Source organism: Panthera onca, chromosome C1 (genome assembly GCF_046562875.1).
Source record: "Panthera onca isolate mPanOnc1 chromosome C1, mPanOnc1 haplotype 2, whole genome shotgun sequence".
NCBI lineage: Eukaryota > Metazoa > Chordata > Mammalia > Carnivora > Felidae > Panthera > Panthera onca.
In genome coordinates, this window is record NC_138346.1 from 128,327,096 (window position 1) to 128,351,843 (window position 24,748).

Here is a 24,748-nt window from a genome sequence, read left to right on the forward strand (position 1 = left end):
GGAGACAGTCTTGAGGTATTTTAAAGAGTTTTTTTTTTTTTCTTAAAAAAAATAATATAAAGTTATAAAAAGCGGCAGCAGCCTGGGGCCCGGATCTGGAGGGGAGGAGGTGCTGGCGGCTCCATCGCAGTGGGCAGGCACTTTCTTGTTAATGGGCTTTAGACTGCAGGAAGACAAGAGGCAAGAGACACGGTCAGGCTGGGGGGCCTAGCAGGCCTCCTACCCGTGCACTGTGTGGACCATTGGAGCTAAAGCTTGCTTTTCTCCTGCTGGGCTGGTGAGGGAAGCCGGGTGAAGGGTGAAGGGAGAGATGAATGCCAGCCCAACAGGGACAGCCTGAAAACACCCATGTACACATGCACACACGTGTGGGGCACTGCCCCAAACCCTTTCATATGGGTGCCAGAGGATTTGGTACACGTCTGGCCCGTGCCTGAACCGGAAGGGCATCCCCTGTCTCACCGCCAGTAAGTCCTCCTGGCTGAGATCAAATGGATATAGCCCATATAATGCTACTCCAGGGCTGCCATCAGAAGAGGCACATAAACCTGGCTGCTGGCTTTACCAGAAACCCTGGAAAACTCGCCTAGCCCCTGAAAACCCGGAAGTGGGCACATGTGCAAGGTGGGCACATATACGTATGTGGACCTTGGGTGGTGTTCCTGCCCTTGCATGCCCTGATGCCCAGAGGCAGAACCAAAGAACTGGATCAGCCTGCCCACCCTGCTGCCCAGCATGTCGGGCCACAGCTTGGCAACCCAGACTCCACCCCATTGCCCAAACCTTTCCCATCAGAGTTCATGGAATCCAACTGCCTTTCCTTCAGGGGACAGAGGTAGCTCTAGTTCCTGGTGTGAAGGCCACAGCCAATTCAGAAAGTGGCCCTTTGATTAAAACAGAAGCAGGTGTCGGGGCAGGGGAAAGGTAGCATCTCTTTAGCTCAAGGGAGAGGGCTGGAGATAAAGGGAGGCCCATCAAACAAAAGCTAGGTTACCTTTCGAAGAGCTGACCTACCTCTCCCTAGAGAAGATGGCCCAGGAACTGTCTCAATTTCCTCTTTCATCCCTTCCCTACACAAACATTTACTTAGCACCTTCTCTGTGTCAGGTCCCCACTGTGTATTCTACCCTCGTCCATCCTGACTTTTCCCTGCCCATGCTCTTCAGGGAGCTGGGCTGGTACCTTCAGTGTAGAACACTTCTCCTCAAAGGCCATGGCTGGACCCGGCTTCTTGCGGCGCACAGAACAGGCCGCATCAGCAGGGGCGCCAGCCTGGCAGTGCTTGGCCTTCACTGGCCGGCAGTAAGTGGCCAGGTTTTTCCGCTTCTTGGCTACCTCCTCCTCAGAGAGGCAAGTGGTTGGCAGGGCCTTGGCTGGGTGTCCAGCCGCTCCCCGGTTGTCCAGCTGAGAAGCCTTGACTGGAGTAGGGGGCTGATGAGGGGAACCCCGACAGTCCAGGGGCCCTGCCCGCTTCACTCTTGGCCCCACTGTCCCATTAAGCCCCATGCCCAGGGAGGTTTTAGTCTTGGCCGAGAGGCCCCGGCAGCCAGAGGGTTTGCCTTTTCCAGGGGGATCCAGGATGCAGGTCCGTTTGAAAGTAGTGGGGCCTGGTGATAACTTTCGCTTTCGAGAAGGGGCCTCCACCTCAGCCCCGTCCTTGCCTTTGGACGACTTGCTGGCCTTCGAAGGCGGGAGTTTGCTGAAGGATGGGGATGGCGTGTTGGCAGGCAGTGGTGAGGTGATGGCCTGGCTCCCGCCCATGCACTCCGCCTGGCTGCAGGCAGCTGCCACACTGGGGGAGCCTGCAGGGTAGCTGGGGACAAGGCCGTCCTTGGCGGGGGGCGTGGAGGCTGGGCAGGCGGGTCTGAGGGGTGGGCCTGGAAGGCGGGGGCAGCTGCCAGTAGAGGATGGGCTCAGGGGAGCAGCGAGTGCGGAGCTGACAAGGTGGGATGGAGGCTCAGCCGCCGGTGGGATCTTCCTGCAGCAGAGAGAGAGCTCCACTGAGATGCCAAGCAAACAAGAGGCCCTCCCTTCCGACATACACCAGTCTCTCCGCCCCACCTAGAGATGGCCCACAGAGCCCCGGCCTTGCTGCCATCTGCTGGGAGACACTGGAACTGAGGGTTAGGAAGACAGCACAGGGATAAGCAGGAATGAACTAGTATACACACCCATTAAGAACCTCGTTTCAAATCGCAGTTTGGACATCCCCTATCCCTAGTCACCCAAGAGGTACTGGAAGTGATGGCTAAGAGTCGGGATTCCCTCCCAGACCGCCCACCCATGCCCTGCCTTAGCCCAGCTTCAGGCTGCCAAGTTTCCCCACCTCCTGTTCGTTCTATCTGGGGTCTTCCCGACAAACGCCGAACCACATCCATAGGTATGTGAGAAGAATTAGGGCTTCTGAAGCTCACGTATGTCTGGGGCTTGAGGTCTAGGGAGGGAAGTTCTGGGCCTGAGAGACTCACTTCCACATGTGTGAGCTGAGGTGCCGCTCCAGCATGGAGCTCAGTGCTGAGCAGAACCGGTCCAGCCGGCGGCTAAACACGTAGCATCCTGGACTCACCAGCCGGCTCCCAAACGTGCAGAACTAGAGGCAGAAGGAAGGTCCGTGGTTAGCGGGGCCTGGGAGGCAGGGAGGGCTCCTGTACAAAGGATCTGACCTCCTCCCCGCACTGTGGGCCAGGAGGGCTGGGCCACCCCCCACCCCAGGTCCCTGCCCCAGGTCCTTACCGCCTGTGGCCGCGGGGGCCGGGTTGCATAATGGCAGTCAGGGGGGAGGTGGAGGTCCTCAGATGTCCCCTCCTCCTCACTCTCCTCGCTGGAGGCCTGGGCCCCACCCCGGGGCAGGGGAAAGGGGAACAGGCCTGGGTCCCCATCACCACCACAGGGGCCTTCATCATCCAACTCACTCTCAGAGGAGGCCCGGGACCTGGAAGGGCCAAAGGGGATGTGAGGGCGATGAGACTGAGACAGGAGTGGGTCGGGGTGGGGGTGTCCCTGAACCGCCAGGGCAGACACCCTGCTGGGCAATCAGACAAAGAGGAAGGAGGACAGGAAGGGAGGGAACAACAGAGCTCACATTGTAAGAGCCGGAAAGGTCAGGGGCCACAGCTCCCAAGGGATCCTCTCCCCAGCCCCTTCACTTCCCAGGCCCTGCCTCCTGGGGGGTGGGGGGGGGGGTGTGGGGAATCTGCTCCAGATTTGCCTCCTCCAGAAAATCTTCTGAGCTTAACTGCACCCAGCTCTGGTCAGCCCAGTCAATTCTCTCAACCCCCTTCTTGCATGAGCCTGTCTGTGAGCTGAGCCTGTTTCGCGTCTGCCCCCTGTGTTACAGGCAGAGATGCATGTGTCTCCTTCCGGCAAGGCAGGCTCTCCCAGGGCTCCAGCGCAGCCTCTGCACACGAAGGGGCCAGTGAATGAATACAGTAGGACTGCCTCACCCAGGACCCTGACCCTTTCGGTTCCCCAGTTACAAGTTTTGGCCTGTCAGAAGCAGCTGGGAAAATGTTTTTATCCCAGGTACTGTAACTGGCAAGCTACACAGAGGCTCAGGTACTACGGTATGCTTGGTTAGAAGCAGGTAGTCCCCTACTTCCACACCACTGCTGGGGGCCCCCAGGTATCCCCCAAGCTCAGGGCAGAGTGAGACTCCCTGGGTCAATCTCCCGGGGTCCCTGATGGTTTCAGACCAAGTGTCCCCAGATGGGGGACTGGATCCTGGACTTACCTGGGCAGTGCACAGTATGGGTAGGTCTGCTTGGCGCGAGCAGAGAAGGTGCTGCTGGGGGCGGCTGCTGCCACAACCTGGACTGAAGAGAGGGGCTCCTGGGAGGGGCGCTCAAGAGTGGGCTCCTTGCGCCCTGGGCTCTTCTCCTTGGGAGACTCCCCTTTGCGAGAGTTAGCCTTCAGTTCTGCCACTAGCACGTCAAAGTCCTTGGCTCGGCCCTGGACCTCCCGGCGCTGGTGCACTGAGTGGATCTAGAATAGGGTGAAGGGTGGGGAGGGGGTGTGAGCTGAGCAGGAGTAAGAGGCAGCAGTGTGCTCTAGCCTGGGCAAGTGGAGAAGGGGGCTGTGAGTATGTTTGTGGGTGTATTTGTGTGTCTTTGTTTCACTCCCCCAAAGGACCAGAACCTTCCATTGGAGTGGGGCAATCTGGAAGCCACCCCTACCTACTGTTCCACCGTGGGCCCACTGAGAACAGCCTCCTCTCCCCTTGCTTCACTGGGGCTTTACTCCCACCCTCTGAGCTGGATCTTGGCTAACGCTGTGGTTTCTCTCCTTGCCCAGGACCTGTGTGTGTGCTGTCCCTCACGGTGCGGTGGGACTGGGATTACCTTGCAGGTTAGTAGGCGGGTACAGATCTTTTTGGTCTCTGGGTTTATTACCCCACACTGCCTGTTGAGGTCGCACTCCTTCCCTGTGGGGAAAACAGTTCCTGTGAACCCCAGGGCCATTTCCCATGGAAAGGCCTAGGGAGAGCTGGGCCTGAGACACAAGAGCCTCCGGCGGTCAAGTCCAGGGCTCCGGCCTCCCAGAGAAACGCCTCCCAGCACCAGCAGCTCCCTGCTGGGCGAAAGAACTATCCCCATCCCCATGCCCAGCCCAGGCCCTCCTTTTAGCAATGCCAAGTCCAAAACAGGGCAACACATATCAAGAAACAAAAGCAGCCACAGGTATGTGGGATGCCAGAGAAACCAGCTGTGGGAGCGATCGGGTGCCCTGGATCTAGGTGAGAAAAGAGCTAAAGGTCAACAGCCCAGGGTGATGCCCTGCTTGGGCATAAGCTCCCTTAGCCTTGATCAGGAAACCTGGGCTGGAGAGAGGCTTCCTAGAAAGCAAGGAGTTTAAGCACGTGTCCACATCAAGGGGTGACCATGGGCTCCCGTACCCTGCAACCAGTGATGGCCGGGCCCACTCGTTCCTGACCCCTTTCCGTCAGGTCCAAGGACAAAGCAGTCCAAAAGGGTTCCCACTCTACCTTCCTGACCCCCAAGATCATGACTACTTACGAGCCATCTTCCGGTGGGTTTTGGGGGGCAGTCTGGCCCCACCAGGCTCCTTTTCAGGGGGGCTGCCTTCAGCCCGGTGACTGGGGCCCTCGCTGGGGGTCATCTCGATGCTCTCTCTCCCAGGAGGTTCTTTAGAAGGGGTTGCCATGGGGGTTTTTCCAGGGGAGTCCTTGGTGAGGCCGCCAGGCTGGCTGAGGAAAGCAGAGGGCGGGGCCACCCTGATTCCGTGTCCATCGGGCTTCGGGAGACTGGACATCTTCTCCAGATTCACCACAGGCACGAAAAGGCTACATATGGAGAGAGGGTGTGGGCTGGGGGGCAGGGGGGCTGGGCCTGGGCCCTGGACTCTAGCCCAGAGCCATCTCCTTCCCAGCCCTGGAATTTGGGTGGGCTCCAGCAGGGGTGCAGAACATGGGAAAAGGGGACCCCATATTCCTTGGAACATATGGAAGGGAGCGGCAGAGAGAGCTGGCTGCCTCCTGCTGTGAGCAGTGCCCACGGCCCCACAGCTGCCTGCATTTGTGTTAATCCCTCCCTGGGCTAGGGTCAGGGTCAAGGCTGGTCTCAGGGAGTCTCCAGCCTCTCCTTACCAGAGGTTGTCCTTCTGTGTCTTATCAGGAGGCTGGTGGCCACGGCTCCGGGACCCCTGGCCCTTCTCCCTGGAGGTTTTGGTGGAACCTGGGGCCCTACAAGCTGGGCCCTGCCCATTCACTACATGGCATTTTTGAGAGCTGGCAGGGGCTGGAGGTGGGGGTGGGGCCCGGGCGTAAAGCTTGCTGAGGGGCCCATGTCTTCTTTCTGTCACCAGGAGGTGGAGAGAGTAATCGAGGTGAGTGGTATCAACTGCCTCCTTCCCCAACCTCCTAGCCCTGCTCATGGACTCACAATACAAACTCTGGACTTTCCCAAGACTAGATTTTAAATTTGCCATCTTCCCACCTGAATCTGAGCCTTCAAGACTCAAAAATTCTAGGATCCAGTTTCTTGAACCTTTTAGCTCTTCCTCTAATTCCACCAGATGCTAGAATTTTGCTCAAACAATCACCCTGACCCGCCACAATCCTCTGAAACCGCCCCCAGGACCTTCTGATCCCCAGCGCCTTCCCCTATTACCCACGTGACCTCCCAACTGACCCTGTCCTCAGAGTTCTGTGCTCCACCTTCCCCTGTTCCCTCTATCTCCTCCCTAGGGCGCCCCTCACCGCAGTGCTTCTGGAAAGCTTGAGGCTTCACCACTTGGCTGCAGTGGTTACACACAACCAAATAGAAGTCGTCATGGGCAGGGCAGTGCCCGAAGATGGACATGTCTGCAATGACAGAAGTCCTTATCACTGGGGCTGGGGATCCCAGGGTTTCTCTGTAAGATCAGAGAGCACTCCTACCCCCACTCAGAAGATACCTTCCCCACCCCCACCCCTGCAGCCCCCCATCTGCCCCAGGTCCCAGCCCTAATGTGTGTCAACTCCCACCTTCTTTAATGAGGGTCATGGCATCCAACTTCTTTGTGTTTTTGTTACTCTCCTCCAACTCAGCCCCTGGAGGAGAAACACAGCTCAGAAGGCCCACCCCTACCCCAGAAGCCCCAACTCCTACCCAACCAGCACTGGCAGCCAAGCAGTAGGAAGCCCACACTCCCTAACAAGCTCCTGGTGCTCAGGACCACTTGGAGAAGCTTTCAGTGGGTCATTTTCAAGCGCCCATTCTTCCTTTACCTGCTACCTCTGCAATGAGCTAATTCCATTAGAAGGGATCCTGGCACCTTTCCTATGGACCCTTCACTCCAAGGTGCAAGTCAGGGTTCCACTGCTGACTAGCTGAGTGATTGTGGGTAAATATGATCTCCTTCTGGGCTTGCTTCCCCATTTAAATGAGAAACAATCCTTAGCATATTTTACTATACCCTTCTTGAGATTTCTTAGATGGGTCCTTTCTGCTACTCTGTGTCATACCAAACATACACTCTCCTAGGACTCCATCCCCATGAATGCAATTTTGTTCCACTTGGGTTACCATGGCACTGACAAAGTTACACCCAGCTTCTCAGGTCCTGCGTTGACAGGATGGTCACAGAGCACAGAAACTGCTGTATTGGGGGTCCTATGGCATCTTCAAAGTCCCCGTGGTCAGCTATGCAAGCCCCTCCCCTCTTTAGGAGGGCTTTGGGCAAGGGTTGCCCTTGTACCTCAGTTTCTGGGTTGATGACAAAAACATCTTAGCTGTGCAAGGCAGCTCTTTCCCCCATCCCCCTACCTCACTCCTCTCCCCTCCCCTTCTCTACGCCCCCTCCCTGTCCCTTGGAAAAAAAAATCAATTCTGAGTCACCAAACCCGTCTGATTCCATTTCCGGTTCTCAAAGCACCCAGACCCTGACAATGGCCCCATCCTTGCCCACCCAGCATGGGGCAGTCCTGGGGTAGCCTGGGCTTCCACTTAGATGTGCTTCTAACGCCTACTAATAGATTTGCCCCTTTCTAGGATGAGAAGATCGCTGACAGTCTTACATAATCTCCAGATATGAAGGGTAGTGGGTTAGGCATGCAAGAGACAAGGGGCAGCTCCCACTCTTAAGTCCGTTTAAATGCAGTGATGGGCAGAACTGAGCTGGGAGTCGGATGTCTCAGAGGAGAACAAGTGTCATCAGAGACCGCTCCATGCGGTCTCCTCCTCCACCTCTTCTCACTTGCAAACTTCTTCAGGGCTGTGATGCCTGCTGTCACCCCAAAGGCCACGAGGCCAGGTGCCCCCTGGGGCCCAGGAGACAAAGATCAGCAGAAGGGGCTGTCAGCCCCCTTACTAAAGGCACTCAGGGGCCTAGAGAAGGTGGGGGTCAGGGGAGAGAGCCAAGAGGGAGGGCAAGAGGCCCGGGAAAGGACTGAGGGTTGCAGGCAGAGAGGGATGGATGGACGAAAGGAGGGAGGAAGGGAGGATGGATTGATGGATGGACCGACGAACTAATGCGGAGGGGGCGGGGGGGGGGTGGTCCAGTAGCACTGTAACCGGCAGGCAAACGCCGACGAGGAGCAGGAGGTGTGGGGCAGAAGGCGAAAGAACAAGGGGTGTTGGGAGGGGGGCACAGAAGTGGGGTGCGTGGGAAACACGTGGAGAGGACTGTTGCGGACGGGGAAAGCCCTAGGCAGGTGCAGGAGGGGCGGAAGCTAGAGGACAGCAGGCGAAGAGAAAGATAAAGGCAAGCAGATGTGGGGGCAGGTACTGGGCACCGGCAGAAGCAGAGGTGGGCAGGGTGGGCTGCGGGCTGTGAGCCGGCGCTAGGACCCGGAGGCGCGAAGGTGACGGAGCAGGCGGGCACTAGGACCCGGCGGGTCCTTTGTTTGGGGGGCCGGGGAGCCGGACGGCGGCTCCCGTCGGCGGCTCCCCTCTGCTGGCGGGGGCCCGGAGAGGGGGAGGGGAGACAGTGATGGGGTCCCCGGACTCTAGGGGAGCTTCACTCACCGTCGGCCGCGGGCAGGTCGGCCCGTTCCACCCACGAGCTCCAGCTCTGTCCCGCGAAGTCATCGAGACTCGGCACCCGCCGCTCCAGAGCGGCCATTGCTGCCGCCGCGCGTTCACGCACCGCCATCACCGCCGCGGACGCGCGCCCGCCCCGGCGCCACCGCCGCGCGGCCCCCTCCCCCCAAGCCCCGCCGCGGGCACGCCTCCCCTCTCCCTCCCACCTTTCCAGCTCACTCTTTGCGCAAGCGCAGCACAGGTTGCCTGCCCCTCACTCTCCCTCCCGCGTAGCCTTCTGGGAAATGTAGTCTTGGAGGGCGTGCTGTTGCCTACCGTGCTTGCTGCAAAAGCCCCTGCAAAATGCACAAATGCGGGGGGCAAAGAGACCAAAGCCCCAGGACCTCCTCTCCTAACCCTTGTGCATACATTCTTTGTGCTACCAGCCCACTCTTCCAAGCTCACTGCATACACACCTTAGCCCCAAACCTCTCTCTGCCCAAGACGCCCCTCTAAGCCGTGTCTCCGCCAGCTGGCTGGCGCCCCTTCCCGGGCTGGCGGTCAAGAAGCGACTTCGCTCCCCAGTAGATCGAATAGGGTAGGTGCAGGGAGGTGGGCGCTGTGAATCAGAAGGGCAAGGGGAGGGAGTCTGTAGGATGCGCTGAAGGACACAAGGGTTGGAGGGGGGGGGGGGGAGGGTCCTCGTCTACCGTGTTGTGCTTCATCTGTGGGAAACCCACGCTGCCCTGATGCAGGGCAGAGGGTTGGAGTGGCGTTGTCTGGGTTTGGAAGGACCTAGATGGGCTGATCAAGATCACCTGTCAGGATGACAGAAGGCTATCTCCGAGCCAGAGCCAGCCCCGGAACTTGGGTGGCCCCGAGGCTGCTGGTGTTTGCGGCATCTCTGCTGATCCTTCTCTCCTCCTGAGAACTGCGATCGATACCCTGTGCCGCCTCTTCCCAAACCCTGGCTGGACCCCGACTCCATCCATCACTTTGGCTTCTTTTTCTAATGAATATTTTCTCTGCTGGAAGGGCTGCTACCAGAGCCTCAGCATAGGGAGATTTCTCATCAGATCTGTCATTTTCCTTGCTATGGCCTGGAAAATACCTTAATCATCCTCTTTCTTCTTCTCAGCTGATAACATTTCTTCCCACCCTCACACAATCAAGAGACAAAAGCCTACCTCCCACCCCCGCATCACAACAGAAAAGAGATACTAGTTCTCTTTTCCCTCTTCAACTCCTCACACCTCACCCCATATTAATTTCTTAAGCTAAAGGGAAACCAAATTGGAGGCAAATAAGTCAAGGTCTGTGACCTCAAGACCTCAGACTTTCTTCTCATTTTCACCCAGGGAAGGTTTAAGTACCGCAAGGATAATCTCTGAGAGCAGAGATCCTTAACCTGAGAACGACAGATGATCCCTAGGGGGTCCAGGAACTTGGTGAAATTGAATGCAATATTGTGTCCAAGATATAGGGAATGCAAGGTAGCATGTCAGAAGGGGGATAGAGGTGCAAGTTTGTTCAGAAAGAACCTTTATAGTTAAGAGGGCAAGGCATACAGCCTTCACCTCCTGACAGGAAGCTTGTCTGGGTCACAGAGCAAATGGAAACAGTATTGTGGAAGCCACTATCTCTTGCCTTTTGAGTTTACTGTAAATCTGCTAATGAGCCTCAGTTACTTTGGACAAATTGGTGCCACCAAAAGAGAAAATGCAGACTCTATTGCTTTGAGTGCAGCATGGAAAGGAGTGGAATGATGTTTTGGTGGAAATACTGATATTTGTCCGATAACTTAAAGTAATGGGAGAAGAGGGGGAGAAAAAATCTCTCTGGAAGGGTTCTAGGCTTGGCTCCTTCATGGCAAATGCTTTGAAGCACTGTTTATTCAAATGTGTAATAACGAGCACCAGAAAACAACATGCAACATTCTCCCCCCACCCCGATCTTCAATCCTGGAAGTAGGAGACCTATGACCATGATAGTGGGAAGAACTCAAGTTCAGAAAAAGTCCTTGGTGGGTACCCTGGCAGGGTCAGAATTTAGGAGGGCAAAGGGCAAATGCCCTGCCTGTTAGCCTCCTGCAGTCTGAAGAAACCAGACACGGTCTCCTACCTTAGGCCCTACTAGGCAAAGCAGTAGTGCCAGCCCTGATTAGAGGGGATGTGAGTCCTATGAGGACAGCTCTGCCCTTAGCACTTGGCCTAGCCCAGCCTTCTGGAGGTTATGAGGTGAAGTAGCCTTTCCTCTTAGGGTGGTCATGGAGAGGCCATAGCCTAAATCAAGGCCCTTCTGGATGAGAACAAGCTAGGCTCTTGAGGAAGAGAAAGAGCCTTCTCTGCTCTAGGGAGAGTTCTGGGCTAGGAGTCCTTGGCAGGAGTGAATATCCACCCCAACCCCCTTCCCCTAGCTCAAGGGCCAGTTGCTAACTTCAGCCCCCAAATGAGAACACTTTATCCATCACATTTCAAATAAATTATAAATACATACACAGAATCCAAACAAAGTTCCAGTAGAAGCTGCTCACAGACCCTCACAGGGGCCAGTTTAGAGAAAAATGGTCACCTCTTTGTTCTCTGTGTCTCTGGAGCTGCAGGCAAAACTGTTCCCCCCTTTTCCTTGGGTAACCATGGGGACAGCTCAGGACAGAGAGAGGTTCAGACTTAGAAACACTCTCATCCCCATCTCCTCTCCTCTCTCCTCAAATCCCTCCCCCAAAATCTAAAAAGAAAAATAAAACAAAAAACCTAATTATTTCACTGAAGGATTCTGGAGCATTTGAGGATGTAAATCTCACACTCCCCCTGTCAAGTGGGGGAACTCTGACCCAAAGAAATGACGGGCCCCAAATCAAAGGTCCTGTATTCTGGGTACCCCAGTAAAGTGCACATTACTGGGGATGGTGTTTAGGGAGGTGAGAAGGTGGGAGGGGATGACTCAGTCCTGAGGAGAAATTGGCACAGGGCACATTCACCTTTGGGATGATAAGTGGGCTAATTGGCACTGGATCAGAAAATGGCTGGATTCTTCCTTCTTCATCCTTCCCTGAGCAGCCCTATGGCCAAGGCATACTGAAGTGCTTCGAGCTGGGTAGGAGATGGATGGCCCTTTCCCAGTCAGCATTAACTCTTAGGCCCTGGGGTCCAGAGAGGGACTGAAGGAGGTGTCAGAAAGAGGAGACATATCAAAGACAAATATGGAACTGGGTCCCGAAGTGAAGAAGCACCAATAGCATTGGCCTGCCCTGGACTGGGGGTTTGGGTGGGGAGGGATAGAGCCTGGGAGAAATGAGGAAGCAGGGGAGGAACAGAGGGCAAACCGAGAGGGTGTGTCCTTTCATAAAGGTGAGATAGGGGAGTATGAAAGAGGGGCCACAGAAGGAGTTGGGGGTTTGGGGGAAACGAGCAGAGAATGAGGAAGAAATAGGCCCATCCATCCATGTCCTGGGGCTCTGGGGCAACTTAGCCTCATGGTGGTCCTCTGGGCCCTTCCAAAGCCCCTATATGGCCCCATAGGAATGAGAGGAAAGCCTGGACAGACATGGAAAACGATCTTGAATGCCTCAGACCCAAGAGATTGGGGAAAGGAGATGGACAGAGAGGTTGGAGGCAGAGAGGGCTAAAAGGGAGTTGCTCCTAGACCCCTCATCTAGTGTCCCCTGTGTGAGACTAAGCCCAAGAAGGAGGACAGGGAAGAAGGTCAGGGGTTTCTAAGGCAAGTACAAGTTTACTATTGGTGGAAGGTGCACCAGCCTGGAGGGGTGGGAGGGCTAAGGGAATAGAAGAAACTGCTTCCCCAGCAAGTTTCCTGGCTTCAGTTTCTTGAAGTTGCAACCCAGTTGCAATATATCTGCTCCCCATTGAGTCTGGGCCTCATCAAGAGCCCCTACAGGGCTGTCTTCTAGACTAGTTGGCCTCCTGGGTTCCCACATGGTAGGCTCTGTGGGCAAGCAGATGCCAGAGGAAAAAGTGGGAAGCATACCAGGCTCAGGCTGACTGGAGATCAGGGCAGACACAAGGCTTAGATAACAACCATTGAAGAGGGGTCACTAAACCACTGGTGGGCCCTTCATGCAAGGGACCAGGAAGAAGGCTGCCAGCCAATTTCCCCTCCCCCCACTTTTATTGAAGCTGACAGGTTGATAGAAGTGGCTGCTAGGAACCAGTCTCCTGCCCCCAACCCTTGCCTGCAACGGGAGGCTGTAAGTGGACGAGGAAGACCCCAAGCAAAATGTTGGGGTCCAGGCCGTAGACAAGAAGCACTGAGCTCCTGCCATCCGAGGCTCCAGCAAGAGGAGAGATAGGAAGCCACTGGTAGGGCCGCCGGGGTTTCTGACAGCTGATGCCTGCCCATCCATCGACGACATCTCAAAGCTCAAAGCCCAGAATGATGGAGGAGGGGAGTTGGAGAAGGAGGAAGAGGGAGGTCCTGGAAGCTGGAGGTGGTTGAAGAGGTGCTGTCCTGTTCGGGAGTAGCCAGGTGGGAGCTGCTTACTGCTTCTCCACCGCTCCCTGCTCAGCTGCGCTCTCCTGGCTGGGGCCCTGGCCCTGGTCCTGGTCCTGGCCCTGCCCATGCCACGGGGTCTCCTTGAACACAAACCAACAGTTTCCGGCCCACAGGAAGAAGTTGATAAAGCCGAAGAGCTGCAAAGACATCAGGGAAGTTTGTGAGAATAGTAAGGGGGGAACTGTGGGAACAGGGAGGAGGAGTTCCTGTGGGGGGTGAAGGAAGAGGCAGAGGGGGCTCAGAAGACTAAAACACAGAGAACTGGAGATACAGGCAGGGTTCAATGCTGATACCCAGTAAGGGGCTCTCTGGCAAAAGCCCCTAACTGTCCACAGCATGCACCCAGGTTGTAGCTTGGTTGCTAGGAGAGTCTGGCCCCTGGAGTGAAGCATCATGCAAAGCAGAGCAAGGAGCAGGGGCTCTGGTGGCGCTTTCCAAAGCACTGTTAGGAGTGCCTTTTTCAAGGGTGGGTGTGACCAGAGCTGTCCAAGGTGCTCCTTTCTTAAGACCAGGGACCCAGCCCGGGCTATATTCAACTATTTATTCAAAAATACTTAAAAACCTATCAGCAGGAAGTATTGGGGTGGGGGAGGTGAACTGATGTCAAAGCAATTAGCGTCGAAATGCATTAAAAATCAGATGGTTTGATGGATGAAGGGAGGCGGGTAGATGTGTGATAAAGCAAGTCTAGTAAAATGTTAATGGTGCAGTTTAGGCGATGAGTGTGTGGGTGTTCATTGTAAAATTCTTTCAACTTTGATGTGTGAAAATTTTTACAATAAAATGTTGGGGGCTAAAACTGATCAGCAGGGTTCCAGCAAGTTCTAGAAGGCTCCCTGGTGTGCCAGCGATTAAACCCTTCAGTTGCTGGGCCTTGAAGAGTTCCAGGCCATTTTCAGGGCAGGGCTAAGGTGACAGGGGGCATTTGAAAAGCTTCAGGCCTCAGCTATCTACCAACTGATATGGAAAGATTTCCCCATTCTAACAACTGGGATGGCCAAACATGTGCATACCTGCCGGACCCACACCTGCCCAAAACCCCTTTCCAGTCTAGAGGCCTGAGTGACAGTGAACCCCTTCTCACTCACTCTGGGTCTGCTCCCAGCCGTGAGCCCAGCCACAGCCTGTGCTCTCCTTCATATGCTCGCATGTGCACACATACACACACAAACACATATTGTAAAGGAGGAGTGGGAAGCAGTCACAAAGGGCATGCCTGGATGTGGGGAGAAGGGAAATGGGAAGACAGAGTACAGAAGGAGGAAAGAACAGGAGGCTAAATGGCTCTTGGGTTCCCCCCAAACCAAAATGTCTTCTCAGGGTCAGCCAGGGACCAGCAGCCATCCTTAGGTGCTAGGGTCACCGGCTCCAGTTTTAAGGGATGCCAGCTGGAGAGACACCCTCTCTTTTTGTCCCAGAACCTGCTAGCCGGGACAGGCCTGGGCATCTGGGATAGCACTGCCTCCCCCGGTCCCCTTCAGTGGCCACAGGTCTCACCACAGAGATGTTGGCCAGTCCCATGGAGGGTGTGGCCCCAGCGCTGCACACTGCTTCCTCTCCATGGCACACAGACATGGCTGCGGTCAGGCTGGATGGCCGTGTGGCCCCCTTGATGTCTGTCAAGCCCTTGCCCCAGGCCGCTGCAGCTACCAGCCAGAAGAAGGTGAAGGAGACAGTCACACAGAAGTCCTGAAAGGAGCAGAGGGACAAGAAATACACTCAGAAAGACCCCCGTGATTACTTCTTTTCCTCTTGCCAGAATGCATTGGGATCCTGGGGTCCCAAGACAGCCACCTCTTCCTATCCTACCCAATATTTAGAACCTCTGGGAGCCCAGATCATCTTAAGGAATCTGTTCAATGCCACCAAAAGAACCCTGCTACCCAGGGCCACCCCTCCCCATGCCCTCAGAACTGAGGCCAGGCAACAATGTATCAAGGCACCTGCTGGTCAATGTTACCCCCACATCCAAGTGGCCTAAACTCCCCACTCTCCCCTTCAAGCTTTTCCTCTGGTCACCATTGTTCAGCTACAACTGGTGTCAGAGTGAGAGCAGACTGCAAGAGACAAATGGGGTCCCCTGAAGCACCCCTTCCACCTTGCATGCCTGGGATAGGGAGACAGTAAAGGGGGAATGATATTAATGATAGCCAACACTTACTGAAGCTAACTATATACCAGATATTTTACATGCATTTTCACTTCATCTCCCCCAAACACTATGAAATGGGTATTATTTTTTTTATGTTTCTTTTTTTTTTTTTTTTTTGAGAGAGAGAGAGAGAGAGAGAGAAAGAAAGACAGAACACAAGTGGGGAAGGGGCAGAGAGAGAGGGAAACACAGTATCTGAAGCAGGCTCCAGGTTCAGAGTCATCAGCACAGAGGCTGACCCAGGAACCCACAAACTGTGACCTCATGACCTGAGGCGAAGTGGGACACTTAACACCCCCTGAGCCACCCAGGCGCCACCGAGATGGGTATTATTTTATCCCCATTTTATATTGAGGAAACTGAGGTTTATAGAGGATAAGTGGCTTGTCCAAGAGCACACAGCCAGTAAGGGACCGCCCTGGAATTTGAACCCAGGCAGCCCAACTCCAGAGCCCACTTCTTGATGCTGTTATGCCTCCTGTGAGCACAGCAAGTGACAGAAAGTTGGTAGAGGCAGAGTCATCGGAGCTGTGGGAACCACAGAACCCGAAGGGATCAACAAGGAAGAGCTGGCAGGGAGATTCAGGAGCTTCCACATATGGGTGTCCTCCCCTCTCACTCTGACATCAGTCTCAGAAAGCACATCTCTCAGTTTCTCCATCCCACTTCTGGCCTCTGCTTACTCACCACCAGGGGGAAACGCTTGTTCTCTGCGTAGAGGTTGTGGAAGCGCAGGTAGACAACTAGTGCAGCCATGGTGTAGAAGAAGGAAAAGATGCCCAGGGTCACAAAGAACTCAGCGGGAGCAGAGAAATCCCCCATCAGGTGCATAGTCTTGGAGGTGGAGTCATCATCGCAGAGGGGCATCTCATACTGGACCCGGTTCAACCTGCAGGTGGCAGGGGATGCCATCCTAAGCTCGGGGCAATCCTCTTCCTGTGGAGGCAGAGGACTGTACCTGCCCTAGGGGTAGTCCTGTGCTCATTCTCACCCTGGGACTCTTACAGAGCCAAGAAAGGGGGTGTGTGGGGAGGAATGCTTCTGGAGGGAACCCTGCAGTCAAGGCAGGAATCTCCCTGGAATTCTGGTCAAACTCTACCTCCCATTCAGCCACTACCCCACTCTCGTCTACTTTGCCCAGATATGGTGACCATGTAGTTCCAAGGATCTCCAGGGCCCTTCAGGTCACTACCACAATAATCCATCTATTTCTTATAGCCAAACCACCAGGGAGATCAGCTTCATTTTGCCCCTGGGAAAGGGGCACACAGGCCCACAGTGGCCAGGTTAGTTTGGACTTTCCCATTCCCAGGCCTTAGTCAGGCCCCCCAAATGAGACTATATGGGATAAAATAAGGAGAGAAAAACAAACACCCTGCAATATACAAGAGATAGTTAATCGTTGGTACTAAAAATTTCTGGAAAGACAAGTCCTATTCCCAGTTCTCCTCTGAACAGTTGGGACTCCCTCCCTAAGCTCCCAAGTAGCCCAGAAAGAGTATTCTTTTCTGCCTCCTGGTCAAGGTGCACATCCTTGTACTCTAGTGGTACCAGGTGAGCACCCCATGTCAACTCTTTAGGATCTTAGTACTAACAAGTTCCCTAACCTTCAAGGCAGGGAGGAGGTTGCTGAAGGTCAGAAGGACCTGCCCAACTAGCTGAGACTCCTATAAGCCTCCATCCCCAATTGCATGGTTTTTTTCTGTAGGAACTATGTTACACCTGCTATTGGTTATCTATGGACTGGAACATTATTATGACAATGATCGATCTGAGGTTCCCCGATATTTTTCTATGGTTAGTCTGAAATTCCTAAAGGGTGGAAAGGACCCAAGTCCTGTAGTTCTATTTGAACCTGGAGCGGCACTCAAAAAAAGGCCTTTAAGTTTCTGGAGAAGGAAGAGACCAAGCAGGTCCTGCCAAATAAGCGAGAGAGGCTGTGTGGGGTCAGAATCAATTCCTGCTCACCTGAAGGGATAGCCGAACAAAACAATGATGGAGCTCACATCCTTGGCTTCGTTGTTGCAGCGAACTGTTGCTCCTGTCTCCCCGCTGTAGGAGCCGCAGGACCCGAAGGCGAAAATAGCAAAGAGCTGAGGGAGAGGGAAGCCCCTTTGAGAGTCGGAAGGTATATCTCATCAGAACCACCTTCTGACTCTTAACAGGTGCAGATACTGTGGAGGGGACCAGGATTTCCTTTAATCAACTCCCTCCTGGGTAGGGACCCATGGCTTCCATTGGTCTTCCAGCCTCAGGATGCTGTGTTCACTGCATCTGAGTCCTGGACCAAACAGTCAAATGAATGAGGTTGACTTTGAGTGGTGTCTGGGGGGAAGATAGAGAGAAAGAAGAAATGGACAGTTTCCACATCTCCCCATTGGATGTGACTGTGGAGAATATAGGTAGCCTCCTTAAGATGATAAGCAACACAATTTAGGCTTTTGGAAACTTCTAGGATAAAGGTGGACTTCCTAGGAATAGATTCCTCTGTGATGAGATCAGGCATGCTTTGGGGTTCTTTCCATTTCTCCTTTGAAGCTATCATTGAATCTTGTGGTTACCTTGTTGCTAACTTCCAGGGGCTTCCAGCCTCACTGGAGGTATAGCTAGAAGTGGCAACTTCCACTTCCACCAAGCCTTCAGAGGGGCCAAGCAGGGAAGAGCTATGCTCCTCTTCCTCCAAAGGTACTTTTCCTTGCAGCAACAATGCTGGCTGCGTCCATGCTGACAGTCCTGGCCCACGCCCAGAGCAAAGTACCTTCCACTTGCCTTATCAGCCTCCACTGTTCCCCCCGCAGTGTTTCCCCTTGTTATCTGTTGATGCCATTGCTCAGTGTTAAGAACCAGAAGCATTTCAGGTCACTTGAATTGTTTTCCTCTCCACCTTTCATCACATTTTACTAAACCTCCTGTCTTGAGTGAAATGAAATTTCCTCAACCTATGATTTTCTAATTTCTTTCTGGGGAAACACACTGGTTAGAAAAGGAGGTGAGAAACTGGAATCTCTTATCCTCCCGCATCATCTGTTCAGCCCCGTTTCCTGTGCACTTCCCTTATACGGGCTTGTATATGATGTAATCATTCTTATTAAGCACAGAGCTTATTCTGTTAATGATCATTTTCTGTATGTTTCTCCATATCTTGGACATTGAGCACCTAGAAGACAGCTCATCTACATCCCAGGCTTGCACCCAGAGTTTAGAATAGAGTTATGTGCACGTGATTTTGCTAACTCTTGATAGCGTTATGGAGTTTTGAAAAGAGACCTGGATTAGGAGTTTGGAAATCTGGATTCTAGTCCTGGCCCTGTCACTGATGAGCTGGGTGACCTCTAATAAATAACTCTGTTCTCGGAGTCTCAGTTTTCCCGTCTGTTAAACAAGGGGTTTGGAGCAGGCAATCGAGAGGCCTTTCTCCCACTGGATGGGGATAATACTATCAGCGTGCTCTTGGCCGGGCTTGCAGGCAGCTGTGCTCTGCCCCTCGGCGGTGTCCGGTGCCACTGCCCCGCCTTGCATTGCCTGCCCTGGCAGATCTTCTCCATGCTGGAGCCATTGACCCATCTCTAAAGGTCACAATGAGCACCTCTGTTTCCAGGAGGTTTAGTTCAGACAACTGAGAATTGTCTCCATTGTAAAAAAACATCCAGGAAAGGAGACAGTATAACTCTCTCCAATGCCTGAATAGCCTCCTCATCTGGCTTAATTTACAGAGACTGCAGTAGAGCCCTGTTTGCTTATCTTGACAGAGCTGAAGAGAATTTGCCCAAAGCCTCTGCATCATTACCCTTTATATACTCCAAGCCTCCTCACTGGCATAACAATGATGCTTCTCTAGCTCTTCCTCATAGGAATTCTCTAACTTTTGTCAGCTCTATGAGCCTCTTGCAAGTAGCTTCTGGTGCTCAGAACTGGACACACAATTTAGAGTATCACATTCTAAGAAGGGCAGCATAGTTTTACCCAATAAAGTCCCCTAAGAAAATAGGTATTCCTAACTTGGGGCAACGGATGGTGAGTTATGGAGCCTTCTCTTCACTAGCACTTCCTTGACAGGCACTCCTGAACATCTACAGAAAGAGGACACTTATGGAGCACTTACTGTGTACTGGCACTGTCCTAAGCACTATCATTTAGTAGTGAATAAAAGAGAAAAATCTCTGTCTTCATGGAGCCTGTACTCTAGAGCTGCACTATCCACAATGCTACGTAGCCACTAGCCAAGTGTGGCTATTTACATTCAACTTCATTAAAATTTAAAACAATTAAAAATTCACAGTGACTCAGTCACATTTAGCCACATTTCAGGTGCCACATTTCAATAGCCACACGTGACTGGCAGGTACCATATTGGACAACACAGATAATAGAACTTTTTCGTCACTGCCCAAAGTTCTTCTATGTCTGGATGATCACCTTGAGGTTCTGAAAATCCTGAATCCTGCTCTCTGATTCCTCAGAGAGTGAAATATACCATGAATAACTTTAGCACTAGCTGCATCCTCTTCTATTCTGATTCTTTGAAAGTCAGGAATCCCTAAACACCTTACATAGCTCTTTATCAACCAGAATATATAATTAAATCTGAACATCACACAGTCACGAGATGACAAATCTCATGAAGTTTCTTATGTAAGTGGACAATGGGAAAAATCTGAGGGGAACTTCATAGATTCACAGGACGGCAGAGCAAAAAAGATCTTACAGATTATCAAGCCCCATGGTCTCATTTCACAGAGGTAGAAACTAAAGTCCCAAAAGATTAAGTGACTCTCCCAGGGTCACATTTAGCCATTGTGAGGGCCAGCCCTAGAATTCACATCTCTTGATTCCCTGTCCAGTGCTCTTTCTACTTAATCAACGAACAGTTATTAAGCATTATTGTGCCAAGTGCTGGAAACACAAAGATGAGTAAGACCCGGTACCTTCTTTTAAGAGTTTACATCCAGAAAAAGAAAAAAAAAAACAGTGTCATGCTCAAACAAATAAATAAAATAAAATTCTGCATCATAAAATTATTGAGGCTAAAAAAGGGGATCTCTCCTGTGTTCAGGGAGGATTGTAAGGAGGCAGGGAGTAGCTCTGCACCTGGCATGCAGGAGCAGAGAAAGACACACTGCCCCAGCCCATTCCACCTTTCTGTACCAGATTTGCTTTCTTCCCTAAATGTACCAGGTGACTGAACCACTGGGAAGAGCGGGAAAGAACTGAAACCGTCCGTGTCACCAAGCATAAGGGTTTCTGAGTTGAGCAAACTGCTCCAAAAGAACAGGAGCCAAGGAGAAAGAGACAGAGACAGAGAGAGAGTCCCTGAGACAGGGAAGGGGTGGATCTCTGAAGTTCTGATGCCAACCTTCCACCTTCCTCCTCTTGGACCTGTATTGCTAGGGACAGAGATGGTCCTATATTGCTCTCCACACCCTCCTCCTCCTGCCTCTGTATCTCTTTGGGAAAGATGTCAAAATAACCTTGCCAGTTAGGTGCTGACTTACTTGATGGTGATGATCCTTTGTCAGCCTTGGGGACACTACCATCCCTAGTTAGTGCAGAGCACAAGACAAGATCTCCCCTCCAATCTTACCCCTACAGTCATCTTATTGGTTTGATGGACTCTAATAGTATTCATTCTCATTTCCCCACACCAACTGAAATAGTTTATTTTCATTATAGAGACCCCAGAGCCAAGTAAGTGGCTTTGGCACCTCAAATTATTGATCAGGGGTACAGTTGATAATGATATGACTTATTATGGGAACAGTGACAGAGTAATCCAGGAGATTCCTTTGTGCCTTACCCTCAAAGTGAGGATCTGGCAGTGATATTTGAATAATCCAACCAAAGGACAAGTCTAGCTGAGAGTATGCATAAAGAGGAGATTTGGGGGAAAGGGGAGGTTTGGGAACAGGAGGAAAGGGAACCAACACTTGCTGAATATCTCCTGGACTGTCTGGGCTGAATGCTTGGATGCTTTACAGAAATTACCTCTTATAATCCTCCCAGTGAACCCATGAGATGGATCTTACCCTCATTTACAGGTAAGAAACCGAGGCCCACAAAGATTTTGTTACTTACCCTAGGTACCTCAGATTCTATGGCTAGAAAGCAGAGGACGCTGCATTTAAACCAAAGCCCATTGACCTAAAAATCTGCCTTTTTCCTTTTTTAAGGAAACCAGTTCTTTAATACTTGGTCTATACCCGTGTTATTTTGCTAGCTTTCTGTAGACTTAGTGAGACTCCAGAACTGGGAATTGAAGTGAGATTAATTTCTGAATTAAAAAAAAGCCAAGCTCTAAGCCAAGCTCCTGAATAATAAAAGACTAACATTGCTTTCTTCTTACTAGGATTCCAGCAAAATTGCTTTTTGATAACAATGACAACAAGTTTTCAAGTATCATTACGATAAACGCAAGATCTGTGTTTTCTTTTTCTTTTTCGTTTTTTTCCTTTTCCAGTCAGGGTCATTTGATCCCCTCCAATAAGGAAATGAGTGAAAATCCCAAATGACATTTTCACTGTCATTTCTGGTGCTGGTTCCTGTGTACTTTTATATTAGCTCATCCTGCAGAGACTCAGGCAAGTGAAACTCACGCTCTGAATTCAGGCTGCTAGGATGGCAGTAAAGCAAATCATGTCTCCCTTTGATGCTGCCCTTCAAATGAAGGCTAAGTTCAGAGTCTAGCCCTGGGCCCCTGGATTTAGCACTATGAGAGAAAGGCATCACCCCCCTCTAAGAAGCTGAGGATCATAAAAGTCAAACGGTTCTTAACTCTTAGGGATCAGTGCTGACCCTGGGAGGAGACTGGATCATTTTCCTAGGCATTGTTTTGTGCAGCCTTTACAGAAATGTGGGTATTGGAGGAGGAGGGCATTGAGAAAAGGATAGAAGGATTGAAGAGGGAAGCTTTACAGAATCCCCCCATGAAGGATGATTCCATGGTCTAATAACCTCATTGTTTCCCTCATCCCTTGACAGTCTTTCTCAAATTTCCCTTAGATCCATTTGTCTAGTTTAATGATAAAATTGTACTCTTATATTTCAGTTTCTGCTCCTCATAATGGTTCCCTAGTTCTGGATGGCAGTCACATGGAGCCTTAATAACATTCTTATATGGCCACCACTGGTACTCAAGTGGTGGGTGAGAACAGGGAAGTGGGGGGAGGTGAAAGCTCAGTCAGCAGTCCATCCAACTGCTCTTGAGGCAGTAGGGAGAGTGGAAAGTCCCCATCAGATCCCAGAGTTTGCACTTGGGAGCTCCTTGCCTGGCCTGTAGCCCCAGTCAAGGTCTCAGATATCCACAGATAACCCCAAATGCACTATTGCCCCTGAATTCCAGATCTGATGATTCTCATCCAAACAATGATTCAGGCAGGACTCAGTGACACAGTGCTAACTCCTGTCTCCAGTGAGTTAAAAGCCCTTTAGAACTCAATCATCCTCAGTATTAACAGTAACTTATTCCCTAGCTGAATTCTGTGCTGAAAGCACATTAATTAAGTTATTCACACACCATTTGGTGTGTGGACTGTCTAACTTAAATCTCTTCAGTTATAGTGCACTAAATGCTCCCAACTAGTTTTCATGATTTGAAAGAATGACTGCACCTGTCCACATTCCTAACTTATACTCAGGAGGCCTTGGGCACTTACAAGGACAGAGAACATACCAATATCTCAAAGCACCAGTGAGGCAAGGAGATGGTATTTGCCCTGGACAGTTACAGAGGAAACTGAGGCCATGGGCAAGTGATTTCTTCAAGGTCACAGGGTGAGTCTAATGAAGGACAATATTCTAGCATACCAACCATTTAGAGCAGAAGGGGACCCTCGGGATGGTGTGATCAACATTTAACTAATGTTGAAAACTGAGGTCCAAAGAAGTGACTTGCCCTAGGTCACATAGCTGGAAAAGGCAGGACCACATCTGAAACCCAGAGCCCCAGCTTCCCAGCTCAATGTTTTATCTTATTCTACAAGCCACATTTTGGCCATAGTGTGACTTTTATTGTCTTGATATTTTTTCTTTTATTTAATCCTAGAGCCATAGGCTTCATTCATTCATTCATTCATTCATTCATTCATTCACTCTCTTACTCAGTTACAGGAACCCAGATTACTTTAGTGATCTCAGCAGGACAACCGCCAGCCAGCCAGGACCCTGTCTCCCGAGTCAACCTTCAGGATCAGTCAGGTCCTGGTGGGTTTGGAGGCCGGATGGTTTCCCTCGCCCGCCTCATTCCCTCCTCTGCCCTCCGTGGATTTCCTTCTCCTCCTTGTCCTCCCTCCCCCCTCCTGCCACCGAAGAGTGGTATGTGCAGGATCAGAGTTCTGGAAAGGTTACACCCGGGTCCTCTCGCTCGGGTGAAATGTGAGCGCCCTGGGCAAGGGCTCCTTGCACATAGAAGGACCGAATCCCGGACTCCAAATGCCTTGCTCCTCACCCTCCTGCCATCAAGTGCTGGAGAAGCACCCCGGCCGCCCCTCCCCCGCCCACCTGTCGCCGCCCCCCACCCTTCCGCCAGGGCCGGCCGCAGCACCTCCCCGCCCCCCACTCCGGCCACATTGCTTCGGGTCAGCGTCACAGTCCAGGCTCCCGAAATAGCCCGCGGCTGGAGCATCGACTCACCCACTGGAGAACTTTGATGAAGCCCAGAGGCTCCTCCAGCCGCCTCCAGCGCATGCCCACCAGCAGACGGTCCACCTGCGGACACGGGGCCGACGAGGGGTCAGGGCGGTGGGGGGCCCAGGAAAGCGCCGGTTTTCCTCCCACTCCCACTCGGGAGAGGGGACGGAATAAGGGTCCGGCCCAACCCTGAGGTGGAGAAGGGGTGGTAAGACAGCCTCGGGCGCGCGGGGAGTACCTGCTGGCGCGGTGACTTGTCCGCTGCGCGACTCGGGCCCTCGGTCGAAGACATGCTGGCGCAGCGGGTCCGGGGCGCAGCGCGGGGGCTCGGCTCCCTGGCCGGGAGGCTGTGGGCACCGCGGTCGGCCCGGCGACTGCTGGCCGGCGGCGGGGGCAGCGAGCGGTGCGGGAGCGCGGACGGCCTTCGGCGGCCCGGGCTCCAGGCTGGCGGGACGGGTCGCGGGGGCGCTGCAGCTCGCGCTCGCGGAGGCCGGGACCGAGGCTCAGGCCCTCCGGCTGCAGAAAGCCCTCGAGTCCGATTCAAACTTCTGTCAAACTCGGGAGCGCACTTGGCAGCCGAGTCACGTGGCGTGCGCTCGCGAACCCTCCTCCCGCCCCCTCTGCCCCCCGTCGGCCGGCAGGGCGCCTTAAAGGGACCTGTGGCTTCTGCGGGCAGTTTGGCCGCGAGGGGGTTCAAGTTCGTTGCCAGAAGCCTCCAGGGCCAGTCCCAAGCCGTACACGACAGCCGCTCCAACTCATGGCCAAAGTCGGAACTAGCCTGGCGCTCTGGAACGCACGGGTTCTTGTTTTATCTTTTCGTATTTGCGTGGATTTGGAGCCGCTCTGCGCCGTTTTTCTCTTCTTCCACACCACAATACCCAGAACCGACAGGATTTTCATCAAGCATTATCAGTGTTGAGATAAGCTTCTAAACCTTAAGGTTAACAAACTGCTTGCTTTCAAAATCTCCAAAAGCCACTACAAGAGGGAATGGGCAACAGAACAG

At 52.8% G+C, this 24,748-nt stretch overlaps 2 protein-coding genes across 4 annotated transcripts; both read right to left on the minus strand.

Annotated features, from left to right (window-relative positions):
- Nucleotides 1–10: 10 nt before the first annotated feature.
- Nucleotides 11–9,074, minus strand: ATXN7L2 (ataxin 7 like 2). Of its 3 annotated transcripts, XM_060624781.3 has the most exons (11): nucleotides 8,463–9,072; nucleotides 6,482–6,547; nucleotides 6,215–6,319; nucleotides 5,603–5,810; nucleotides 5,013–5,299; nucleotides 4,338–4,420; nucleotides 3,731–3,981; nucleotides 2,734–2,932; nucleotides 2,469–2,590; nucleotides 1,183–1,978; nucleotides 11–163 (listed from the first exon to the last, which is right to left on the minus strand). In XM_060624781.3, the coding sequence occupies exons 1-11, from the start codon at nucleotides 8,587–8,589 to the stop codon at nucleotides 149–151; spliced, it is 2,259 nt and encodes a 752-aa protein (XP_060480764.1). In that variant the 5' UTR covers nucleotides 8,590–9,072; the 3' UTR covers nucleotides 11–148. The 3 variants fall into 3 exon arrangements, with proteins under 3 accessions (XP_060480764.1, XP_060480765.1, XP_060480763.1); XM_060624782.3 differs by having other exon boundaries at nucleotides 11–1,978; nucleotides 5,013–5,203; nucleotides 8,463–9,074; XM_060624780.3 differs by having other exon boundaries at nucleotides 11–1,978; nucleotides 8,463–9,073.
- Nucleotides 9,075–10,303: 1,229 nt separating this feature from the next.
- Nucleotides 10,304–24,341, minus strand: SYPL2 (synaptophysin like 2). The gene is made up of 6 exons (XM_060626374.3): nucleotides 23,981–24,341; nucleotides 23,746–23,820; nucleotides 17,089–17,213; nucleotides 15,808–16,009; nucleotides 14,466–14,657; nucleotides 10,304–13,105 (listed from the first exon to the last, which is right to left on the minus strand). The coding sequence occupies exons 1-6, from the start codon at nucleotides 24,032–24,034 to the stop codon at nucleotides 12,953–12,955; spliced, it is 801 nt and encodes a 266-aa protein (XP_060482357.1). The 5' UTR covers nucleotides 24,035–24,341; the 3' UTR covers nucleotides 10,304–12,952.
- Nucleotides 24,342–24,748: the final 407 nt, after the last annotated feature.